Genomic DNA, 25,664 nt, shown 5'->3' with positions numbered 1-25,664 from the left:
GGGGGAGGGGCTAGCTCTGAGTGGTGCTTCACATACCTGGGAAACCTCAGGAGGAGGTGTGGCTACCCCAGTTTTATAGGTGAGAAAACCAAGGCCTGGAGAGAGATCTGACTCGACTCGGCTTCATTCCTCCTGCTACAGGTCTGAAGATGCTGCTGTTGTCCCCATTTTCCAGAGGGAAACACAGAGGCTCTGACCCTCTAGGCTTACCCTCAGGCACACTCTCTGTGTTAACAGCAAAACTGGAATTAGAACTGAAAGCCCAGCGACTCCAAAATCCAGCTCTCTCTCCTTGCTGGCGCCAAGAGAGGAGCCACCCCTGGCAGGCATTTCTCCCCATCTGCGTGCCTGGCTCTGCCTGTAAGGGAGGCCCCTTGTCATGTTCCCACCTGGGCAAGCCTTTCCTGGCAGTTTCAAAGCAAACGCGGTGGGCATCAGTTTGTTGATTTTCTTCATGTGGGGCCTAAGGAGGAGGCACCCACAAACTCCTGTGCCTACTGGCAAGGGAAAGAATTCCAGCCCTGCTGGCTCCATGTGAACTTACATTGGGCCTGAAAACTGAAAAATCTTGTCTTCGAAAGGCATGTGTCAGCAGGGCAGTGGTGGCACATGCCTTTAATCCCAGCACTTGGGAAGCAGAGGCAGGTGGATTTCTGAGTTCCAGGCCAGCCTGGTCTACAGAGTGAGTTCCAGGACAGCCAGGGCTACCCAGAGAAACCCTGTCTCAAAAAGCCAAACAAAACAAAACAAACAAACAAAAAAATGAAAGGCATATGCCTGCCCCTGGAAACCTCAGTTTCCCCATTTGAGAAATGGGTACAAAGACCACTGTTATCTTTGCAACTTAGGATGAATGTGTTCCCTGCTTGGGTGTAATGGCCCGGCAGGTAATCTAAGAAAGAGAGAGAGCTAAGAGGTAGAGGAGAGTTCTCAGACCAGGGGACAGTTGGGTACACACTGGGCAGGAGCCAGTCGTGCTGAGGGAAAAGTAATTCTTAGCTCTGACATCAGTTTAAATCTGGGAGCCTCGGTTACAGACCTGGAAGACAGGTAATGACGGTGCTGGAGAAGCCATGGGGACCACCGCTCTGTACAGTCGGGTCCCATGGCTCCTCAGAACACCTACTTGGTCAAGGGGGCACTTGTAGGCATTCTGAGTGCTGTCTCGTGTCTTAGTCACTTTCCCTGTGAAGCCTTGTCTGCCCATCTCATAGATGAGAAGACTGAGGCCGGGACATGTTGATTGGCTTAGCCATCACACTGGAGCCCGGCCGTGAAACCCGGTCTGAGGGGTCAGTATCCAGGCTTAGGGCTGGCCCCTAGACCTTCTCATGAAGCTAGTGTCTGGGGTAGCTGGGTTGGAGGCAGACCCATGTCTTCTGGCTCCTGAAAGAGGCCCCTGTTGTGGCTCCTGCCTGGGGCTGGCAGCCGACCACATCTGGGAGTGGCCATCTCAGCCCCTGTCATTACAACAGTGGCTTTGAAGCAACTGGCAACAGTGCTGTTTGCCCATGAGGGAGGGGGCTGCTTCCTGAAGCCTCTACCACTGGCCAGGCTCTGCCTGACCCCCCCTTCATCCCCATGCTGACCACCCCCTCCCCTTACTTCCCAGCAGGCCGAGCAGCACAGACAGATCTGGGTCCAGTATGGCGGATCCTGGTGATTGCCCCCGTGCAGCAGCTGGGGAGGTGGCTGAGCCCCCTGGAGATGAGAGTGGCACTTCTGGCGGGGAGGCCTTTCCCCTCTCTTCCCTGGCCAATCTGTTTGAGGGGGAGGAAGGTTCTTCTTCTCTTTCACCGGTGGATGCTAGCCGCCCTGCTGGCCCAGGCGATGGACGTCCAAACCTGCGTATGAAGTTCCAGGGCGCTTTCCGAAAGGGGGTTCCCAACCCCATTGACCTGCTGGAGTCCACCCTGTATGAGTCCTCGGTGGTGCCTGGGCCCAAGAAGGCGCCCATGGATTCCTTGTTCGACTATGGCACTTACCGTCACCACCCCAGTGACAACAAGAGATGGAGGAGGAAAGTCGTGGAGTAAGTATTCCTGTCTGTCTGGTTGGCTGTCTCCTATACTGAATCCATCACACATCCATTCACCCACCTATCCATCCATCATCCATCTGTCGAACATCCATCCATCCATCCATCCATCATCCACCCACCCACCCACCCATCCATCCACCCATCCATCCCCATCCATCCACCCATGCACCCATACACCCATCCACCCGTCCATCACTTGTCATCTACCCATTCACCCATCCATCCATCCATCCACCCATGCACCTATCCACCCATCTGTCCATCCATGCATCCATCCACTCATCCATCCACCCATCCACCCATGCACCCATCCACTCATCCATCCATCCATCCATCCACCACCCATCCATCCATCCATCACTCATCATCTACCCATTCACCCATCCATCCATCCATCCATCTACCCATCTATCCACTCATCCATCATCCATCCATCCATCACTCATCATCTACCCATTCACCCATCCATCCATCCATTCATCACTCATCATCTACCCATTCACCTATTCATCCATCCACCCACCCACCATATATCTATCAATATCTATCCATCCTTCTATTCTTCCCTCTATCCATTTATCCATTCACTCACCCACTTGTCCATCCATCATCTATTTATCATTATCCATCCCTCCATCCATCATCCTCCATTCATTTGCTTGATTATCTGCCTGTCATTTGTCCACCCACCCTTCAGCATCCATTAGTACACCTATCATCTATCTTTCTACCTCTTGCCCATCACACACCCATCCATCCATCCCCTACTTATCCATCTACCCATTCTTCATCTATCTATCCATCACCTACTATCTACCATCTCTCTATCTACCTACCCATATATACATACATACCATACATACATATAGCTACTCCTTTATATAACTACCCATCTGTCTATACACGCACACACGCACCACAGACACACATACACACACCACAGACACGTATACAACACACACACACACATACATACACACACACAATTCCAGCTGTCCTGGAACTGGCGCTGTAGACCAGGCTGTCTTTGAACTCACAGAGGTCTTCCTTCCTCTGCTTCCCAAGTGCTGGGATGAAAGGCCTGTGCCTCTATCCCTAGCTTTTTACTCGCCTTTCCATCCATCAGCCCATTACCCACTTTTCTGTCTGTCTGTCCTCCCACACAGCCAAGGATGCACCTCTTCATCATCATCCACGTATGTATCCAGTTTCTACTTCCACATCATCCTGACGCCCACCCTTCCACATGTCCTGTCTGCTCATCCAGAACATGCTTGTCTGCATGGCTTCCCTCTTGTCTCCAACCTGTCCAGTTGTCCATCTGCACAGCCAACTTCCCTCCCATCTGCCATTTACTTCTCAAAATGTCTGGATAACATCCAGCCATTTGTCGGTACTGTTTATCATTCGTTACGTCTGTCTGTCTGTCTTGTCTTCCCCCTCCCCCTCTGAGACAGGGCTTGGTCTACGGCTCAGACTGGCTTTAACTTGTGATCCTCTGGTCTCCTGTCCTGAGTGCTCCAGTTACAGGTGTGCAGCACCACACTGCATCCATCCACGCTTGATGCCTACGGTTACAGGTGTGCAGCACCACACTGCATCCATCCACGCTCGAGGGCTTCCTGCTTCCTTCCCCTCCTTCTCTTTTCTCTGTTCTAGCCCCAGGTTCATCCACCCAGCTCCATTTTCACGGCCACAGGTCATCCATCCACTCATTCATGGGCTCATCTCTCCATTTATTTCCTGTCTGGAAGCCTCAGGTGTTAACCCTTTCTCTCCCAAGAAGGAGGCCTGGCTGGAAGGTAGAAGAGTGGAGAAAGCCGGCGGGTGATGGTTCAGGCCCCTCAGGAAGTAGTCTCTGCCAGCTGGGTGGCAGACAGGAGCCTTCAGTCCCATGATCTGGGCCTGTCTTCTCCATGGGCTCTGCAAAGCAGAATGTTACGGTATGGTGTCTGTCATGGGTGGGAGCCCTCTTTCTCCGACCTTGGGCAGCAGGCACTTTGCAGGCACTTCTCCAAGCTCCTCCTGCTGCGAGCCTCTGATCTGGTTGAATCGGTGGGTACATCCTTCCTAGGTCCCTTCTGTAATATGTCTGTAATATGTCCTGAAATGACTCAGACTTGGACATCATCCTCCTTCCTTCCTAAAATTCCCTCAGCGCCTCCATGTGTGAGTGTCCTAGAGTACCACCTTGAAGTCTGGAGATGCCTGAAGCTGCGCCGTCTTCTCCTAGGCCCTTGCTGACCAGAGACTGGCTTCCAGTCAGAAGACAGTCCTTCTCCATACTTGCATAACCAGGAGCTGGCTCTTTAGTGTCCATGGGCTCATTGGTGTGTCTTGACTGCTACAGCGAACAGCTCCCCGGAGGTGGAGTTGATTGGCCCCAAGGATCCTGCAGTGAGAATCCTTGAGCCAGACCAGGTTCAGCTCCTAACTCAGAAGCACCTTCACCTTGGGGTGGGTGGGGCAGTGACAGGCAAAGATCTGTGATTCTAGATGGGGAGGCGTGAATGCCTTCTCAGGAAGGTGGCACCCAGACAGAGACAACTGGTTAGGAAGCCATCCCAGGCCAGGGGGAGACACATGAGCAAGAATGTGACTCATCAGGACCAAAGGGGTGTAGTCTATCACTTGTTAGAGACTTTGTCCAATCATTGTTCAGATGAGGAAACTGAGGCCCCCAGCAACAGGGAACCCCATTGTACTACCTCCTGTCCCCCCCTCAAGCCTTCCTAATGTACCCTAACCTGGTTCCTGAAGAAATTTGAGAAAATCTGGAGAACCTGGGCAAAGTTTGAGGCCCTAAAGATTTCCAGTGGTATCCAGTGGTATCAGGTGGGAACTGAGTTCTTTTTATAGAGGGCCAGGAATGCTGGTTAGAGGATGCTCCTCTGGCTCTTGCTCTGTGGAACATTCATCCCCTTTCGCATAGCCCCTTTGGGCCCTGAGCAGAGGGAGGAAGGAGAGAGACTGCCTGTCCCAGGCCTTCCTACTTTATGCCCTGTATAACTGTTCTCTTCCTTTCCTTCTCCCTTCCTGGTCCTCTGCTTCCCCCGTCTTCTCTCTGTCTCTCTTATTCACTTACGTTCTGATACATCCCATCTGTGCCGGCCTAGGCTGGATGGGAATGTGGCAGAGAAAGGATCTCTGTCCTCATAGTGTCTCTCTGGTGCCCAGTTAATGTTTGCTGAATGACTATACAAGTGTCTCTCTTTTGTCTTCCTCAGCCTTCTCTGGGTCCTGTCATGCTTCTGCCTTGCTCTATGGCTCAGCACCTCTGCTATGCACACATGGGCTTCAGACACGTGGCTCTCAGGAACGATGGTGATTTTGCCTAACATGTATCACACGTTTGCTGTGTAGTGAGTGGGCTCTGGGCTACTTCCGTGCTTTTATGGCCTCTTCTGTCCCAAACATTGTTGGATGATGAAATTAATGAGCAAGCAAGTGAGTTAAGGAGATTCTCTTGTAGTTTATGTACCTTCCCCTGCTTTCTGTCAGGCTTTTTCTGCCTCAGACAGGGCCAGGAAGGGCCAGACAGTAAGCTCAGGTAGTAGAGTACTGGCCGGCATGCTTGGGGCCCAGGCTTCAGTTCCTATTCTTGCATAAGCCAGGCATAGTGGCACATGCTGACATCCCAGCACTCAAGAGGCCAAGGCAGGAGATTTGAGATCACTTTGGGCTGCGTGCCCCTTACAAAGCCAGCCTGGGCGACACAAGACCCTGCCTCTCACACACAAAAGTGTTCAGTGTTCAGAAAATGTGAGATGAATGGATGGGGTAGATGAATGGGCAGGTGAGAGGGGTGAATGGGGGGGATAGGCAGTGGGCGGTGAGGTGGAAGAATGAACAGATGAGTGTAAAGATGGATGGGGGTGAGTGGGTGAATAGAGGGGTGGATGGATGAGATGGGTGAGATGGGTGAATGGATGGATGAGTAGATGGGTGGATGATGGATGGATGGATGAATGGATGGATGAATGGATAGATGGGTAGATGAGTGGATGGATGATGGATGGGTGGATGATGGATGGGTGGATGATGGATGATAGATAGAAGGGTGGATGGATGGATGGATAGATAGATGGGTGGATGGATGGATGAGTGGATGGATGATGGATGGGTGGATGATGGATGGATAGATAGATGGGTAGATGGATGGATGGATGATGGGTGGATGATAGATGGATGGGTGGGTGGGTGGATGATGGGTAGATGGATGAATGATGGATATATGGGTGGATGGATGAGTGATGGATGGATAGATGGGCGGGTAGATGGATGGTGGATGATGAGTGTATGGGTATATGGGTATATGGATGATGGGTAGATGGATGGCTGAGTGAGTGGTTAGATGGAGGAAGAGGAGGCAGGTGGGCTGGAGGATGGACAGCCTTGCATGATTTCCCTCTGTTTTTCTGCCCAACACACAGTAGGCCTGCTTACCCCTTCCTGGGTAAAGCATTCCATAGGATTCTTTAGTTTGGTGCCTTGGGTTTTATTTCCCCCAGTCTCTGATTCCCTTAGGTGAAGGAGCGCAGGGCAGGCAGAGCCTAAGCTCCAGGTGTCCTTCTCTCTCCCCCCCAGGAAGCAGCCACAGAGCCCCAAAGCTCCTGCACCCCAACCACCCCCCATCCTCAAAGTCTTCAACCGGCCCATCCTCTTTGACATAGTGTCCCGGGGCTCCACCACCGACCTGGACGGACTGCTCTCCTTCTTGTTGACCCACAAGAAGCGCCTGACTGATGAGGAGTTCCGGGGTGAGTCACCCTGGTGGGAAGGGGGAGGGGTCTGCTCTGCTTGGGAAATATTCTTCCCCGTTTGCATATCTCTTTAGGCCAAACATGCCAGAAGAGATTGGGCAGAGTCTGGAGTCATGCATCCATCCCTTCCCACGTTATGGAACCTCTCCTCCAGGTCTTAGCTGCCTACAGAATTCATTCATGTAGTAGCTAGCCAAAGTCTAGCCATGGGGAACTCTAACGCACTTCTACATTTAACATTGGCAGTGTGTCTTCTCCACAACATGGTGGACTGCCCTGAAGTGCTCTAAACACAGGCCGCTGGAATCCCTTGTCCCCGATGGGTAGCAGGGCAGTGGGTTGGGGTTCCTATGTGCACTTCTAGATATATCTGCCTCATCCTCACCAGCCACCCTCCCTGGCCCAACTCCCCCAGCTGCCACCCACAACATTCCCTTTGAGGGCCTGTTTGGCTTATTCACCCTCAGAACCCTTTATGGACTCCCAATCTTTGTGAGCTGCCCTGGCCTCACCTGTACGAGGCACATAGCCTCTGAACCCTTTCTCCAAGCCAGCTGCCACCATGTGCTGGCACCAGGTCAGAGGTGACTGGCCAGAGGACTTCAACATGTCATTGCTAAGCAGTGACCATCTTATAAAGTGTGGCCTGGTTGAACTTCCGATGCCAACAAAGCTTTTGGGCCTCCCTTGCTAAAAACTGGGCTGGATTCTTTTTTTTTCACAGTTCACAGTCTACAACAGGGACCCCTCCAAATTGTACAAGCCTAGGGCTCCACAAAACCTGGATCCTCCCCTGCATGTTTTTTTTAGCTGGAGGCCGATGAGCTCATCTGATTTTCAGGGTATCTGGAATCTTTGCCCCACCCTCCTCCCAGCAACCCCTCCACACCCACTCGGGGCCTAGTTCACCTTCTCTCTCAATGGGCCCTTTAGAGCCCCTGTCTCCAGCAGGCTCCATGGCTAGAGACATGGCGCCACCTGGTGGTCATCTTAGGAACTGCTTCCCTGTTCCCGGTTTCCAGCTGTGACTTGGAATCACAGAAGGTGCCTGGATGGCTCCTTTAGTGAGTTCTTGCTAATTCAGCAAGATGGGTACTGATGAAGTACCAGGCACTGAGCTGGTGTTCAGTGGGAGGTGGGGGTGGGTGGGCTGAAAATGAGGAATTGAGCAAGTCCCTGTCTCAAGTGGCTCTCCGTTATCCAGGAGGGACAGGCATTGATCCAGCAACCACATATTAAGTACAGAGTTGCAAATGGTATCTAGTCAGGGGATGTGAAACCCTCCCCCGTGCCCTCCCCTTAGTCTGCATGTGTTACATTAGTGTGTGAATAGGGGTAGAGGAGTGTTTCAGGTTGGATAGCTATGAAGGGACAGTGAGTACAAAGACCCTATGACCTTCCATGACTTCTGAGGTGACTGTAGCAACTGCTGTATGCAAAGTGGATGGAGGGCCACAGAGGCTGGGCAAGCCAGGGAGGGCTGTCTTGGGCTTGTGAGAGACAGTGCCTGGTTCAGGGTGGCAGAGATGACAGCCAAGGGGGTACAAGAAAAATGGGTAAAATAGACATGCTGGGGCAGGTGTGGGATGGAGGGGGTGTTAAGGATTCAGGCTGGATGGGACTCTGGGGCTGGGAAGGGAATTGTGTTACCATGGAGAGTTGGTAGTTGCTGGTGATACTGATAAAATGGAAGGTTGATACCACCCCATGCCAGAGATTGGGGGTGTATCTACACAGCCCCCAGGGGCTCTGCTGGCATTCAGGGAAGCCCCACCTGATACCCATGGGAAGCTGTACCCACTGATGGATTCCATGAAGAGCTGGCTGGTGCTAGCCTGGGCTAGCTGCCCAGGAGACGGGAAGAAGGCTGGATGCCTCCCAGGCTTCAAGCCCTCCCTGCATCTGGGGAGCCGACCTTACCAATCCTGCCAATCACAGTACTGATTGATTCACTGATGTCCTCTTGATTGCTGCTGAACGAGAGATAATGTCAAGACTCCAACCCCGAGGGCCAACCTGCAAAGCTCGCCCTCGCCCCATGCCTCTGGCTCCCACCTTGGATCCACTTCCCAGGCAGACACCAAGTGCTGGCCCGAGGCCTCCATGCAGACACACACATGTATACATAAGAAGCACAGAGGGCGGGAAAGAGGCTCTGATGGGTCTGAGCCAGGCGGTGGTGGCGCACACCTTTAATCCCAGCACTTGGGAGGCAGAGGCAGGCAGATTGTTGAATTCAAGGCCAGCTTGGTCTACAGAGTGAGTTCCAGGATAGCCTGGGCTACATAGTGAGACTCTGTCTTAGAATAACAGCAACAAAAATCAACAACACGATGCATGGTTGACTATTTTTCTTTTTTGAAACACCTATGCGCACATAGGCACATATATGGCCCACCTCTGTATCTCAGCCTGGTTGGTGTTTAGCTCTCTGTTTCCATCTGCTCAGATTTCAAAGCCCTTTAAAGGGGCTGGTGAGATGGCTCAGCAGTTAAGAGCACTGACTGTTCTTCCAGAGGTCCTGAGTTCACTTCCCAGCAACCATATGGTGGGTCACAACCATCTGTAATGGGATCTGATGCTCTCTTCTGGTGTGTCTGAAGACAGAGACAGTGTACTCATATATATGTGTGTGTGTGTGTGTGTGTGTGCATATATACATATATTTTTTTAAAGCCCTTTAAAAATTCCCCTCTATGAGCTGGTTATAGCACTGGCTGCTCTTGCAGAAGACCTGAACTCAGTCCCTAGCACCCATGTGGTGGCTCACAGCCATGTGTAACTTCAGTTTCTAACCCCTACATACAACCTCCATGGGCACTGCCTAGACACAGTGTATAGATAGATATACATGCAGGCCACATGCCCATAAAAGTAAAATAAGATTTTAAACTTCCCTCAAGTGCAGGGTGGAACAACCCTGCAGCCCCACCACTCTGGGGGCCAAGGCAAGAAGATGAGAGTTCAAGACCAGCCTGGGCTCCATAATGAGACCCTGTGTCAAAGAGAAATCTCCCCGACTATGATTAAGTACAAGCCAGTCTATAGGCTGTGGTCTCCTGTATGTCAAAGCATATCTATTGCTGTAAGTTCACCGACACCATGAGAGACAGAAGGGGGCTGTGTCCCCACCAAGCAGACAGGAGACATCAAAGCAGGTGTGGCAGCCCGGCCTGGGCTCCTGTTCCTGCCCTGCGTTCACAGCCAGGTTCTGAGCCCTGTCTCTTCCTGCCCTTTTCTCTCAGAGCCATCCACGGGGAAGACCTGCCTGCCCAAGGCGCTGCTGAACCTAAGCAATGGCCGCAACGACACCATCCCGGTGTTGCTGGACATTGCCGAACGCACGGGCAACATGCGTGAGTTCATCAACTCGCCCTTCAGAGACATCTACTATCGAGGTAGGTCTGGCCGCACAGTGCAGATACACAGTTACTGAATGGGTGGGTGGGTAAGTGAGTAAGTGAGTGAGTATGAATGAATGTGCAGCAGCTACCTCTCACTCCACTATTCTGAATTTTAGAATGGGAGATTCCAAGCCTTTGAGATGCAATGCCCATTGCTGTGTGGCACCCATGAGTTAGAAAACTGAAGGCCAGAGGCTGTGTGGACCCTTGGGCCACTTGAGGCTCTGCAGGGCATGAGGTTGAGCCTCCAGTTCCGTGTCATGTGCGTCAGCTCTGTGCTCCCCACTTCTGAGAGTCCATGAACCAAGGCCTAAGACTGCAAAATACCAGCATTCAGAGTCTATGAAGTTCATGCCTGTGTCCAGGGTGATTTGGCCAGGACATCTAGAACCACACCGGTCGGTCTCCAAGGGTTGATCTGGCTGACCTGGTTGGCTGGGTGGGATCCCCTACAATGCCATGGGTAATGTTCCTAGGCTGTGAAATCAAATCAGTGGCCCACAAGAAGTTTGTGCTCCTCCTAGACTCCTAAGAGTCCTCAAAGCCTACACAGCATACAGCAAGCAGTCCAAAGTCTGAGGCCAGGAGTCCACTGTACTCTCCAGGATTAAAGTGTGTATGTCTGAGGTCTTCTTGCCCTTGAGACCTACAAGCCATTCATCTTGTGAGCTCAAAAGTCTGCTCCCAAATACAGCAGGCTTTGACTGTCATACACCCCAAATCCCGTGTCAACCCTATGCACCACCTTCCAAGCCTTGGCCTTGAGGTCCCTAGGCCACTTTCCACATCCAGTAGCAGACTCTGGACCCCTCAGCAAGCCTGGCTGCCTTCTTCCCCAGGCCAGACGTCCCTGCACATTGCCATTGAACGGCGCTGCAAGCACTATGTGGAGCTGCTGGTGGCCCAGGGAGCTGACGTGCACGCCCAGGCCCGAGGGCGCTTCTTCCAGCCCAAGGATGAGGGTGGCTACTTCTACTTTGGTGAGTAGCAGCAGCTGAGGGTAGAGACAAGGGAGAGGTGGTGTCTGCAGCCCTGGAGACTCCCATATACGCAGACCTGGGCCCACCCCGTGGCATGGGTCCTCTAGGGTCCCACATATTAGGGCTGCGCCTCAGAGCCAGAGCTCTGAGAAAGTTCAGAAGGGACCTGGGTTCACATCCTCATCTTGCTTCATCCTGGTCATGTGACTTACTACAGGAACCTCAGTTTCCCCATCTGTAGCCAGCGATAGGGAGAACTCTGGGGATGTTATAGGGTGTCAGCACCTAGCACCAACTAACACTGTATGAGGGCTGGGATCTCACAGTCCAAAGTGCCACCATATTGCCATACTTGGACCAATAAAATATTCTGAATGTCACCCTGCTAGCACCACGTTTGACATAGGACTTGAACTCAAAGTCTCAAAGTCCTGCCACCACGACTCCAGACCCACAGCTTCCTGGCTGCATGGGCCATGTCCCTAAGTAGCCAACCCCTGCCTCTCCAGCAGTCACCACGAGAAGCCCCAGGCCCCATCTCCCATCATGTGGGGCAGGTGGTGGCATCTGTTCCCATCCTCAGCATGACCAGCAAAGTCCCACCTTGGTCCCCTGCACTGACCCTCAGTTTCTCTGCCCCCAGGGGAGCTGCCCTTGTCCCTGGCAGCCTGCACCAACCAGCCACACATTGTCAACTACCTGACCGAGAACCCTCACAAGAAAGCTGATATGAGACGACAGGACTCGAGAGGGAACACAGTGCTGCACGCACTGGTGGCCATCGCCGACAACACCCGAGAGAACACCAAGTTTGTCACCAAGATGTATGACCTATTGCTTCTCAAGTGTTCCCGCCTCTTCCCGGACAGCAACCTGGAGACCGTCCTCAACAATGATGGTCTTTCGCCCCTCATGATGGCTGCCAAGACAGGCAAGATCGGGGTGAGTGAGCCCAGCCCCTCTCCCCCATGGGAGCGACCACTGACATTCATTTCCTCCATGTCACCCCCGTACCCATCTCTGCAGGCCTGCGCCAGGGAGCAAACATCACACCTCGCTATAGCTCCCTACTACCCATCCAGTATCCACAGCTTTATCTAGAACCACATACGTCATCCTCACTGGCTGCTCCCTACCCCACCTCCATCAGTCAGGAGTCACAGGTCCCCTGATCAGCTGACTTCCTGCAGTAGGCCTGCTTCTCCCTGGCTCTCTCAGCATCCTTGAGGAGGACTCCTAGTTCCAGCACTGGATACTGTGGGGTTGTTCTGTTCTGTCTTGTGTGTTGTGGGACATCCTGGCCTTGATTCACTAGATGCCAGTAGTACCCTGAGACATGCCCTGTGACAACCAGATGTCTCTGCAGACATTGCTGGGCTGTCCCTTGGGAGGCACCATTGCCCTGAGAGCCAGGCCATTAGGAACCAGGCTGTGGAGTTTAGTGCTTCCCAGCAGGGTAGGAGACCTCAGGCCACGCCCCCCTGTGCCTCCGTTTCCTTATGTGGTGGAGTGTTGCTGTGACTGTTTAAGGAAGGGAGCCACATGTGGCTCTTAATGAAGAGCTGAGGGTGTGGCGGACACTCAGGGAGCAGTGCAGGACTGGACACAGTGCAGCAGAACCCCCAGAACTCCAGCTACTGCGGTGGTCAGCCTGTGACCCCAGTGACTTGGGAGGCTGAGGCAGGAGAATTGAAAGCTCACGACAGGCTGCAACTACAGATCAAGTTCAAGGCCAACTTGGGTAACTTAAGGGGCAGGGGTCTCCGGATAAAAATGAAGACAGGGGAATGACTCAGTGGTAGAAGTCTAGCATGTTTGAGGCCCTGGGTTCTACCCCAGCACTGAGAGTCTGTCTGTCTGTCGACCTATCTACCTGTCTGTCATGTATCTATACATCTGTCAGGCATCTATCACTCTTTCTATCATTTATGTCTACTATGTATTTATCATCTATCTGTCTGTCACCTGTGAATCATATGTGAAATGTACCACATATGTTCTACTGAGCATCTGTCTGTCTGTGAGCAAACGTCCCTTCTGCAGGTCTTTCAGCACATCATCCGGCGTGAGGTGACAGATGAGGACACACGACACCTGTCTCGCAAGTTCAAGGACTGGGCTTATGGGCCTGTGTATTCTTCACTCTATGACCTCTCCTCCCTGGACACGTGCGGGGAGGAAGTGTCCGTGCTGGAGATTCTGGTGTATAACAGCAAGATCGAGGTGGGTACCTGGGTAGGGAAAGAGGCTGGTTGTGGCTGAGTCCGGCCAGGACCATGGGGCTGAGGGCTCTGTGACTCAGAGCATTTGGTCAACTAAGCATTTAGGGCAGTCTCTGGCAGCTAGGGAACCAAACAGGGCCTGGGGAGGGGGGGCCTCCGGGACAGGTTGGGGATCCTGATTCTGTCATATATTTACTGTGTGACCCAGGGTGAGTGGCATAGCCTCTCTGGGTCTGCTTTCTCATTTGTAGTGTGTGGTGGAGGATGTGTATTTCCTGCGGTTGTTGGGGGACTAGATGAGTCAGTTTTAGAAAACCCTGGTCCAGAAACAGTTCTCTTGGCCATTGCCACACACAGTTGTAAATCAGGGCTCCGAAAGCCCTGTTCACTTAGCAGGCTTTAGCAAATATTAGTTTGCATCAGGAAATGCTCTCCTAGGATATAAGCACTGCGTGTAAGTGAATGTTCAGGTGTTTAGCGTGTTGTTCTTCTGTCAGTCCCTTAACTCCGAGGAACATGTACAGTAGCACCTTTGTGGTCATATTGTCATGGGACTCCCAGCCATTAGTTAGACAGCACGCTGGACATGTGTGTGTGGGTGTGTGGGGGTGGGTGGGGTGGATTAGGTGTGGGTGGCCTGCCTCCCAGCTCTGCCTGTGGCTTGTGGCTCTGGCATCAAGCACATTCCTTCCCTCATCCCCGAGAGGAGAATCCATCATCATATAGATCCAGGTTTGCAGGCATAGCATCTCTGGTGGAAACTGATTCACCGCTAGGGCCTATCAGGAGACCTGTGTAGAACATGATTGTGCAGGGCTCGATTATTGATGTCTGCCCATGTGAAGACCTGGACAATTGTGGTACACTAATCATGTGGTACACTGTTGTTGAGCTAAATATCCCAAACCTGTTCCTTGATTAGACTTTGTGAATGCAGAACACAGGATTTATACTTTCAGCTTGACCAGAATTGGGGGAACATGAGAAGGGGCGATATTTGGGTTTTGTGGTGCTGTGGATCAAGCCAGTTCCTTGTGCTTGCTAGGCAAGCGCTCTACAGCTGTAGTACATCCCCAGCTCCTTGGGTTTTGTTTTGAGACAGGATCTCACTGTAGCCCTGGCTGGTCTGGAACTCTCTCTGCAGACCAGGCTGGCCTCAAACTCACAGAGGATCACTTGCCTCTGCCTCCCCAGTGCTGGGATTAAAGAAATGAGCCACCGCACCTGGTGTTTCCCACTCTCTGTTTTAAAAAATGGCAGCTTTCATTTTATGTGTGTGGGCATTTTGTCTGCAAGTATGTCTGTGCACTGTATTCATGCCTGGTGGCTGGAGAGGCCAGAAGAGAGCATCGGATCTCCTGAAACTGGAGATATAGATAGTTGAGAGCTGTCACATGGGTTCTGGGAGGTGAATCCGGGTTCTCTGCAAGAGTATCAAGTGCTCTTAACTGCCAAACCATCTCTCGCCCATTTAAAAAATATTTTATTTTTATGTTTATGAATGTTAGCCTGTATATGTGAGACATATGTGCAGTACCCATAGAGGCCAGAAGAGGGCATTGGATCTCCTGGATCTAGAGTGAGCCACTTTGTCAATACTGGAACCAGTCCTGGCTCCCTGCTGGGCAGCCAGTGTTCTCGTGCTCCCAGTGCTCCCAGAGCTCTCAGTGCTCCCAGTGGCTGAGCTTGTTCTTCAGTCTTGTAGCCTTGATTTTTTGTTGTTGTTGGGTTTGGTTTTGTTTTGTTTTCTCTCTCGAGACAGGGTTTCTCTGTGTAGCCCTGGCTGCCCTGGAACTCACTCTGTAGACCAGGCTGGCCTCAAAAGAAATCCGCCTGCCTCTGCCTCCCAAGTGCTGGGATTAAAGGCGGGCGCCACCACCACCCAGCCCTTTTTTTGAGTCTTTTGCTGTGTAGTTCATGAACTTATGATCCCCCTGCCTCAGTCTCCCACGTGCTATGATTACGGGTAGGTGACACCAGGCCCAACTACAATAGATATTCTTTTTGCTAGTGTATGTGCGTGTGTGTGCGTGTGTGTGCGTTTGTGTGTGTGTGCGTGTAAACACATGTGTGCCACAGTGTGTGTATGGAGGCCAGATGGCAATTTCATAAGGTCTGTTCTCTCTTTCCACTTTTATATGGGTTTCAAGGACTGAACTCAGGTCCCCAGGTTTGTACCTCTACCAGCTGATCCATTTTGGGAGCCCGAAGTAGGTGTTCTTTAAGGAATTGTGTGGTTCTGTGGATAAAAACTGTTGAATAGGAAGGAAGAGTTAGTTGAGGTGGAATTGTACAGAGCCTTGAGCTCTGAGACCACTGAGCTCCCTGTGGATTTTGGAGTGTGGCTAGAGAATGGCTTAGGAAGCAGGGCCTTGCTGCAGTGAGCCTGCCTGGATCCCCAGCCTTGGGAAGGTGGTCATGACATCCTGCCTCCCCCAGAACCGCCATGAGATGCTGGCTGTGGAGCCAATTAACGAACTGCTGAGAGACAAGTGGCGTAAGTTTGGGGCTGTGTCCTTCTACATCAACGTGGTCTCCTATCTGTGTGCCATGGTCATCTTCACCCTCACTGCCTACTATCAGCCACTGGAGGGCACGGTGAGTGCTCGCTGGGGTGCCTGCACGGTGTGTGTGGGGGGGCAGCACGGGAGTGGGGAGGAAGATGCCCCAGCACCCAGATGGCTCTGAGCCTGGAGGAGACCCTGGGGAGACAGGAGAGGAAGCTGCTGAGGACATGTTTGGGGGCAGCGGGGAGCTGGTGTTGTGTGTGGGGGTGAAGACCTGCTGCATCTGCTTCTCCACCCAGCCGCCCTACCCTTACCGTACCACTGTGGACTACCTGAGGCTGGCTGGTGAGGTCATCACACTCTTCACGGGGGTCCTGTTCTTCTTTACCAGTGTGAGTGCTTGGCCCAGTGCCACCTGCCTGCCTAGTTCCCCTCCTCCTCCTCCTCTCCCTCCCTCTTCCTCCTCTTCCTCTTCCCTCCTTCTCTCCTGTTCCCTCTTCCTCCTCCTCTCCCTCCTCCTCTCCTTCCTCCTCTCTCTCCTCCTCTCCTTTTTCTTCTCCCCCTCCTCCTCTCCCCCCTCCTCTCTTCTTCTCCCCTCCTCCTCTCCTGCTCCCTCTTCCTCCTCTCCTACTACCTCTCCATCCTCTCTCTTGCTCTCCCTCCTCCTCTCCCTCCTCCTCTCTCTCCTCCTCTCCTTTTTCTTCTTCCCTCCTCTTCTCCCCCTCCTCCTCTCTTCTTCTTCCCCCCCTCCTCTCCTCACTCCTCTCCTCTCCTGCTCCCTCTTCCTCCTCTCCTACTACCTCTCCATCCTCTCTCTTGCTCTCCCTCCTCCTCCTCCTCTTCTTCCTCCTCTCCCTCTTGCTCTCCTTTCTCTCCTCTTCCTCTCTTACTCCAGTCTAGCGTCTATTCTCTTTGCTCTCCTTCACTCTGCTTCCTTCCCTTCTGTCCCTTCTCTGTCCTCCCCCAATTCTTCCTGGCTCCATCCCCGTCTCTTCTCTTCCAGATCAAAGACTTGTTCATGAAGAAATGCCCTGGAGTGAATTCTCTCTTTGTTGATGGCTCCTTCCAGTTGCTCTAGTGAGTAGAAGTCTCAGGGCAAACACTTCTGGGTGAAGATGGTCATCCAGGTAGTGGAGAGAGGTGGTACTGTCAGGAATGAATTCATCCAGTGGGGCAGCCATAATCAAACAGCTGGGCAAGGCCAAACTTGCTTGGTAGGGGGGTGATCTATACCATGGAGAAGAAGAATTTTGACCTCTTATGCCAGTAATTGAATGCTAGTGTCTGCTTGTGATTAAGAATTGTAATATCTCTGTTTAGTGGGGAGGCGTACATTGATTATTGATGTCTGCCTAGGTCACAGATGTGGGAATCAGTGTATGTATGCTACATCTTTTCCATTCCCTTTAGAATTAGAAAACCGCTGGGCAGTAGTGGCACATGCCTTTAATCTTAGCATTTGGGAGGCAGAGGCAGGCAGATTTCTGAGTTCGAGGACAGCCTGGTCTACAGATTGAGTTCCAGGACAGCTGGGGCTATACAAAGAAACCCTGTCTCGAAAAACCAAAAAAAAAAAAAAAAAAAAAAAAAAAAAAAGAAAGAGTCTAGAATTAGAAAACAATGAGATTTAGCCACAAAATCACCATAGAACTCTGAATCAAATGTTCTTTTCTTTCTTTTTTTCCTTTTTTAAAAACTATTTCTTTTATTTTAATTATTACTTATATTTCATGAGTATGTATGTTCGGGAGAAGTCATAGGGGCATCAGATCACCTTGCATTAAAGGCCTAATATAGGTACTAGGAATCAAACTCAGGTCCTCTTCAAGAACAGAATGTGCTCTTAACTAGTGAGCCATCTCGCCAGCTCTCCAGCCCTCTGAATCTTTCTTTAAAATTCCAGAAGGTGTGGCTTTGGGGTCTTGTAGTGCCTAGGACTCAATGAATGGAACCAGGTAGTGGTGGCACATGTGTTTGATCCCAGCACTCAGGAGGCAGAAGCAGGAGGATTTCTGGGAGTTTGAGGCCAGCCTGGTCTATATTTCATGTTCCAAAATAGCCAGAGATACATAATAGAGAAAGTCTGTCAAAAAGAAAAAGGAAACCGAGCTGTTTCTTTAACTGAACGCTGAGATGCCAGGGTCTCGACTGTTCTCCTCTGGGGTCTGGAAGACACGGGGACTTCTTGGTACCCCAAAGAACTTAAGGACACATCTCTTTCCTCATCCACAATCTCACTGTCCCCTCCCGTCTCTGGCCCTCTCACCCTCTCTACTGCCCTGTAGCTTCATCTACTCTGTGCTGGTAGTTGTCTCTGCGGCGCTCTACCTGGCAGGGATTGAAGCCTACCTGGCTGTGATGGTCTTTGCCCTGGTCCTGGGCTGGATGAATGCTCTTTACTTCACCCGCGGGTTGAAGCTGACGGGGACCTACAGCATCATGATTCAGAAGGTTTGGGCTAGACTCAGCATGCCTGTTCTATGGCCTGGCCTGAGGGCGTGGGCACCGGGGGACAGACAGTGGGCTTGCTCCAGCTTGGGAGCAGCACAGGGTGGGGCTCGAGGTGGGACAGCAGAGGGGAGAGCTGAGAAACCTTTGTGTGCCCTTCCCCCATAATGCCCCTAACCAGCCGCTCTCTGGTGTTAGATCCTCTTCAAAGACCTCTTCCGCTTCCTGCTGGTCTACCTGCTCTTCATGATTGGCTATGCCTCAGGTGAGTGTGGGCTTGGGTGCTGGTGGCGGTAACTGGGGCTATAGGGGAAGCCACCATGGGCTGAGGGCAGTGGGTATCCTTGCCTGAGATCCCTATATGTGGGCCAATGCCACTCAAGCTGCATTCCTTATTCCCAGCAAGACTGCAGAGCAAAAGGGTTTCTCATCCTACTTTACAGAGGAGCAGTCTCAGATCAGAGAGGCCACGTAAAGCCACATGTGTCTAAAGGCTACTAAATGTAGGCCAGCAGGATGCCTTTGGGTAATGGCACTTGCTGTCAAGCCTAATGACCTGAGTTTCACTCCTGTGACCCACAGAGAGGAAGGAGATACCTGACTCATTTGTCCTCTTGCCCCCACATGTGTGCCATGGCATGTAGATGCTCATGTACATAGGCATACCCAAATAAACAAATGTAATAAAAACATTGTTTTAAGCCAGTAAATGTAGAAATGGAAGTGAGCTACTTCTATTGAATAAACTGAAGCTGAAACTTACAGGTCAAGTCAGGTACACTAGGTCACAGATCAGGACCAGATATAACACAGCACACATGTTCCTGTTACTCATTTTTGTGCCCAGAGCAGACATTACTAATGGATCACAGAATGATTTTTTTCTGTTGGATGTAGATCAAGTCTCAAAATCCACCACACACACTGTTGAAGCATCCACTACACAGTTAGATTACAATGATGTGTGAATTGAAAAGTGTTTACCATGCTCTCTAGTTGAAGGCACTACAGTCTTCTCACCCTGCTGAAAGTGGGGCCTGAGCCTCCCTTCCCTGGTAGCTAGTTGCTGCCAAAGCTCCCATCTGGGCTCAGCAGCAAAAGATGGTGAGAAGAACAGCTTAGAATGTTTACAGGCATGGGACCCCTTACAACAGGGCCTCTGGAACCAGTGAGACAGGGCAGTCAGCCTTGTGCTTCCTCTCTGGTTAGTGTGGAGGGGAGGAGGAGTCTGTGTGGAGTCTACAAGTAACAGGCTGTGCTAAGGTTTCTGGGGACCAGGTGGGGTCTGACTATCCTTGTCCTATGAGCTGTAGGATGTAGCAGCATCCCTGACTCCACCCACTGGATGCCAGTACACCCACCCACCTGACACTTGAAGGTGCCACATGTTCCCTGAGAGAAAGTGATGGGGGCTGGGTAGTTCTAGACTTCATTCTGATAATCCCTAACTCCTCAGAGAGTTTGGGGAGAGAGCGGAGGCACCCTAAAAGTCTGTGTGTGCTTTACTGGCTTGGCTTCCTGCTAGCCGACCAGAGGCCGGTGTGTACCCCTCATCCCCATCCAGTGGGGTAGCACATCTCAGCCTCCTGCCCCTCCTGCAGCCCTGGTCACCCTCCTGAATCCATGCACCAACATGAAGGTCTGTGATGAGGACCAGAGCAACTGTACGGTGCCCACGTACCCCGCGTGCCGCGACAGTGAGACCTTCAGCGCCTTCCTCCTGGATCTCTTCAAGCTCACCATTGGCATGGGCGACCTGGAGATGCTGAGCAGCGCCAAGTACCCCGTGGTCTTCATTCTCCTGTTGGTCACCTACATCATCCTCACCTTCGTGCTCCTGCTGAACATGCTTATCGCCCTCATGGGTGAGACTGTGGGCCAGGTGTCCAAGGAGAGCAAGCACATCTGGAAATTGCAGGTGAGGCCAGCTGGAGCATTCTTCCACCTTCCATGCATGCCTTGTTTCATCTCTCCCCTGCCCCCGGCTCCTTCCCTCATTTAGTCCCTTCAGCCATGGTGCAGCTGAGGGGACCTGGCTGGCTCCTTTAAGCATGATTGCATGACCTCTGTCAGCACTGAGCATGCTCAGAGAGACTGCTTCTGTTTCCGGTCATTGTAACATAAATTCCTGAAGAAGGGTCATTTATAGAAATAAGGATTCTGGGCAATGGTGGCTCACACCTTTGATCCCAGCACTTGGGAGGCAGAGGTAGGCAGAACTCTGTGAATTCAAGGCCAGCCTGGTCTACAAAGGGAGTTCTGGGACAGCCAGGGCTGTTACACAGAGAAACTCTGTCTTAGTTAGGGTTTTACTGCTGGGAGCAGATATGACCAAGGCAACTCTTATAAAGGACAACATTTAATTGGGGCTGGCTTACAGTTCAGAGGTTCAGTCCATTATCATCAAGGTGGGAACATGGCAGCATCCAGGCAGGCATGGTGCAGGAGGAGCTGAGAGTTCTACATCTTCATCTGAAGGCTGCTAGTGGAATACTGACTTCCAGGCAGCTAGGGTGGGGGTCTTAAAGTCCACACCCAGTGACACACCTACTCCAACAAGCCCACGACTCCTAATAATAGTGCCACTCTCTGGGCCAAGCATATACAAACCATCACAAATCCTGTCTCAAAAAAAAAAAAAAAAAAATGAAGCTCCATTTGGCTCACAGTTTGGGGGCTGGGAAGTTCAGTATGGCATATGGCGCCGTGTCTTCATCCCACCATGGTGGAGGGCTTGTGCCGTGAGACAGGGCAGGCCTCTTAGCTTGAATCTTTCTTCTGATGCTGCTTCATAGGCGCTCCACCACTGGCCTCATCTAACCCCTTAATCTTGACTGAATTGAATGCCTCACACTTCAAACCCCATCAACATAGGAACTCGGGAACTTTTAGGGATATGCTCAAACCATAGCAGGCAGCAGGGGTGCTGAGCCGATGCCCCACCTTGATTCAGAAATGAGTCTAGGGGCTGGAGAGTTAGCTCAGTGGGTGAAGCGCGTGCCATGCAACAAGCGAAAGGACCTGAGTTCAGATCCCCCAAACCATTTTGTAAATCTCGTGTCTCAAACCATTTGTGGGAGCTCATGTCTCTGTAGTCTATATGATCGCTATACTCCTAGCTTCTGTGGCAGGATGGGAGGCTGGGACAGGAGAATCCTGAAGGCAGGACAGCTAGCCTGGTGTACAAACAGTACACAAGACCCTATGCCAAGCAAGACGGTCTTGCCTTGCTTGCGTCTGCCTTCACCAGAACAAACATTTAAAACGGCAAAGTGTGTCTGTGGCACCCCCTTGTGGCGATCTCAGTATTCTCCTGGGGGTGGACTTTATCTGCTCAGGGATGAGAAGCCTGTGGCTGGAGAACTCTCCTAAGGGGCTTCTTTGAGATTCTGAGAAAGACACTCCAGGACTGTGTGCATCCACACACCTGGAAAATAACTGTGTATGTCAAACCCACGTTCTGGTCTGCTCATAGCTTTCACACATTGCTACTTCTCTGGGCCACAGTCTCCAAAATTTTTAATGTAAAAAGGTGGAGGGATCCCTCCCCCACCGCTTTTAAATTCCAGCTCCTGGCCCTACTGGGCAATGGAGCAGGTTTCTAGAGGTTGTTCTAGGCAGGAGGCTCCTGAGGCTGACTTTCTGTCCACCTAGCTCAGCATTCATAAGAACCATTGTTTAAAGACCACGGCAGTGCTTGCATATACCCCAGCACATGGAAGGGGAAGGCAGGAGAGTCGGGTGGTCAAGGCCAGCCTTAGCTACACAGGGAGTTTGAGGCTAGCCTGGGCTCCATGATACCCTGTCTTAACGGGAAAAAAAAGGAGTTTCTTTGGCCCATGGTTGCTGGGGAAACTTAGCACCTGTGACCTTCCCCCCACCCCCGGCAGTGGGCCACCACCATCCTGGACATCGAACGTTCCTTCCCCGTCTTCCTGAGGAAGGCCTTCCGCTCCGGAGAGATGGTGACAGTGGGCAAGAGCTCGGATGGCACTCCAGACCGCAGGTGGTGCTTCAGGTAAGGTCAGGTCAGGAGCCAGGGGCTCCAGGGAGGACAAGCTCCTGCCGTGTGCATCTGAGTTTCAAACCCAGTGCAACCCAGCCAAGATTCTGGGTGATCCTGGGCAAGTCTCTCAGTCTCAGTCCCTCCAGCTGTGAGCTGGGCACAGTGATAGCCCCGCCTCCTTGGGCATCTAGAACTTTCAAGCTGGCATCTATACATGTTGGAATGCTGGGATGCTTAGAGGCTCTATGGCCCCTCACAGAGGCTGGCAGAGATGGAGCAGGCTTGTCTCAGAGCATCACCCTTTGTCTGCCACCTATGGGTGAGGTTAGGTATTGTGGCTGAAATGAGGGGACTGAGGGTTTAGGACTCCCTAACTCATCTGCAGAGTGACCCACATTCCAAGTGATCCCCCCTTTTTGTCAGAGGGCAAACCACTCCTTGACAAGGGCGTTCTAGCCAGAGCAGAGTATAGCGTGCCCCTGGGAGATAGGTTGAGTCGCTTTGCTCATCTGTGGAATGGGGTGGTAACAGCACCCCCTCTAGTCTAGTACTGATGCTGTTACCAGTGTTGTCACCTTCAGAAAAGAAGCCCCGCAGACCCTGGGTTCCTCATCAGGAAAATGGTAACAACAAATGCATCTCCCTTGCTCAGTACAATATGCAGTTGCTCATATCATTCGATTCATACAACGAATCAAAGTTGTATGAAAAAGAACGAAAAAATAACATTAAAACGCACAAATCTGTCCTAGGAGACCATCACCAGACTTTACCAATGTCTAATAAAAAGACAAGGAATCAAGGAATACAAGGAATGTATCCACCAAGGAATGACTGTGGTATATCCATACAATGGAATATTATTTGGCCGTTAAAAAGAATGAAGTTCTTAACCCTGCCACAGTGTACATGGACCTTAAAAACATGCTAAATGAAAGAAGCCAGACATGAAAGGTCACATGGCTTATAGTTTCATTGATAGAAAGTGGCCAGAACAGCAAACCCAAAGCGGTGGCAGGTCACAGAAGCAGGGAAGAGGGAGCTATTGCGCATGAGCGCTGAGGAGCTTGGCACTGCGAATGAACGCAGTTAATGGGGTTGTAGAAAGTGACTGGAGGGAAGATCTGGTTCTGTGAGGAGGGCATACTGGGAAATGTTGACTCAGAGAGATGACCTGGGGATGGGGCAGGAAACAGTGTGGCAGACCCCCTGCCCCCCAACAACAACAAAAAACCCCTTTGCTTCTCCGCCAGGGTGGACGAGGTGAACTGGTCTCACTGGAACCAGAACTTGGGCATCATTAACGAGGACCCCGGCAAGAGCGAGATCTATCAGTACTATGGCTTCTCCCACACCGTGGGGCGCCTCCGCAGGGGTGAGTGTGGCACTGAGAGAAGGGGGTGCGGGTACAGGGAGGATGGGGAACCCAGGGCTGTCCCTGCTGCGCCTCCTCGGAGGTGAGTGTGGCACAGAGAGCGGGGCGGGGGAGGGAGAACTGCTTCTGAGCAGTTCTGTCCAGGGAATGGGAAGGTGGGCGGGGCCACTGTTGGGTTCCCCTTGCTGCAGAGGGCAGATTCCACCTCAGCTCTCTCTGTTCCGTGTTGCCGGATGGTGGAGCTGCCTGACAGGAGAGATTCTGGGCAGCCCTGTGGGGGAGAAGTCCTTTCTGGTTTTGTTTGTTTTGTGTGGAGGTAAATGCCCCCCGCCTCCCAGGGCATTCTCACACCACCTTCAATCTCTGTTCCTCCCTGTGTGCGCCTGGGCAGGCATCCTGATTTCTCTGAATCCGTTTTCACCTCGGTAAAACGCGCATAATACCCTCCTAATACTTCTCCCAGTACACAGTGGTGCTCAATGCTTACACAGTCGGTCCGTTAACCCTCCTCCTAACCCCCTCTGTATTTATTGTCCAGATCGCTGGTCCTCGGTGGTGCCCCGCGTAGTGGAGCTGAACAAGAACTCAAGCGCCGATGAAGTGGTGGTGCCCTTGGATAACCTAGGGAACCCCAACTGTGACGGCCACCAGCAGGGTTACGCTCCCAAGTGGAGGACTGAGGATGCTCCTCTCTAGGGACCGTGCCAGGGCTCGGGCAGATAGCCCAGGCTTGGCCCTCGCTCCCACCTACATTTCGGCATTTGTCCCGTGTCTTCCCACACTCACATGGGACCTCGGAGGTGAGGGCCTCTGTGGAAACTCTGGGGAGGCCCCAGGACCCTCTGGTCCCTGCCAAGACTTTTGCCCCCAGCTCTACTCCCCACATGGGGGCGGGGCTCCTGGCCACCTGTCTCACTCCCATGGAGTCCCCTAAGCCAGCTCAAGGCCCTTCCCCTCGCAGAGCTCAGGCCCCCGTCCCTCTTGTGGATTATTTATTGCTCTCCTCAGGAAAATGGTGTGGCAGGAGTCCACCCGCAGCTGGAACCTGGCCAGGGCTGAAGCTCGTGCAGGGACGCTGCAGCCCTGACCTGCTGCGGATCTGACCTGCTGCAGCCTTGGCTAGCGTGAGTCTTCTGTACTTAGTAGAGTTCGGGGCCACTGGTGGTCAATAAATTGTTTGTTTATTCTCGGTGGACACAGTGAGGGTGAGGTCGGAAGTGGGGAGAGTGGCGGGCACAAGACACCAAAGGGCCAGGGACAACTGCACACCTCTGTGAATGAGAATCAGCAGGAGAGTGTGGGCCGCAGGAAAAAGGCTGGTGGTGGGCGTGGTCACGGTGAAAGTGATGGAGGTAGAGGGTGTGGTCCCGGTGAAAGTAGCCCTACTGATAGGGGTGGAGGAGGGTGGGATGGATGTAGGGGAGAGTGGGATGCTGATGGAGGTGGAGGAGGGGGAGATGCTGGTGAAGGTGGTGTTTGAGAGGCGTGTAGGGATGGAGTAGTGCTGTGGAAGGCAGGGATAAGGGAGGAGTGTGACTCTCTGGGGAATCAGTGCTGGTCAGGGACGAGGGACCCTGATAGGAACAGTGATGCTGGTGATGGAGAAGCATGGCACGGTTCTGGTGGGACACTCTGCTCTCCTGGCACAAGGAGAGGTCCCCGCACACTCTGCAGCCTGTCTGCAGAGGCGTCAGTAGCTGGCCGAAGTCCCCTGTGACCAAGCTCAGGCGAGTGCCTCCCATCCTCCCGGAAGCAGCCCCAGGGAGCACTGGTGTCTGAGGAGGCAGCTGCAGTGGACAGAGCCCAGGGCCCCATACAGACAGGCTTTCCTGCTCTTCCTAACCATTGGCAGAGGTGGCTTGTGCTGGGAGTGGCATGCGGCCTCTTACCCCTCTGAGCCTCTCTGTCCTTGTCTGTC

The 25,664-nt window shown here is 52.3% G+C and overlaps 1 protein-coding gene across 3 annotated transcripts in view; it reads left to right on the top strand.

Moving 5' to 3' along the window:
* The window catches only part of Trpv4 (transient receptor potential cation channel subfamily V member 4), a 36,647-nt gene extending 11,706 nt beyond the window's left edge, over positions 1-24,941 (top strand). The window contains exons 2-16 of one of the 3 annotated variants that reach the window (XM_031337499.1): positions 1,616-2,032; positions 6,629-6,801; positions 10,050-10,202; positions 11,048-11,188; positions 11,832-12,130; positions 13,232-13,411; positions 15,850-16,008; positions 16,217-16,309; positions 16,921-16,994; positions 18,203-18,368; positions 18,564-18,630; positions 19,967-20,283; positions 22,256-22,383; positions 23,625-23,746; positions 24,285-24,941. In XM_031337499.1, coding sequence (XP_031193359.1) covers positions 1,647-2,032; positions 6,629-6,801; positions 10,050-10,202; positions 11,048-11,188; positions 11,832-12,130; positions 13,232-13,411; positions 15,850-16,008; positions 16,217-16,309; positions 16,921-16,994; positions 18,203-18,368; positions 18,564-18,630; positions 19,967-20,283; positions 22,256-22,383; positions 23,625-23,746; positions 24,285-24,442 — 2,616 coding nt within the window. In that variant the 5' untranslated portion in view covers positions 1,616-1,646 and the 3' untranslated portion in view covers positions 24,443-24,941. Of the gene's footprint in view, positions 1-1,612; positions 2,033-6,628; positions 6,802-10,049; positions 10,203-11,047; positions 11,189-11,831; positions 12,131-13,231; positions 13,412-15,849; positions 16,009-16,216; positions 16,310-16,920; positions 16,995-18,202; positions 18,369-18,563; positions 18,631-19,966; positions 20,284-22,255; positions 22,384-23,624; positions 23,747-24,284 lie in introns of all 3 variants that reach the window. The other 2 variants (XM_031337501.1, XM_031337502.1) reach the window with 2 other exon arrangements.
* The last annotated feature ends 723 nt before the right edge of the window (positions 24,942-25,664 follow it).

The sequence above is a fragment of the Mastomys coucha genome, unplaced genomic scaffold (genome assembly GCF_008632895.1).
Source record: "Mastomys coucha isolate ucsf_1 unplaced genomic scaffold, UCSF_Mcou_1 pScaffold22, whole genome shotgun sequence".
Classification (NCBI taxonomy): Eukaryota; Metazoa; Chordata; class Mammalia; order Rodentia; family Muridae; genus Mastomys; species Mastomys coucha.
The sequence above is the reverse complement of the archived record's forward strand: the minus strand, read 5'-3'. Positions and strand labels throughout refer to the sequence as shown.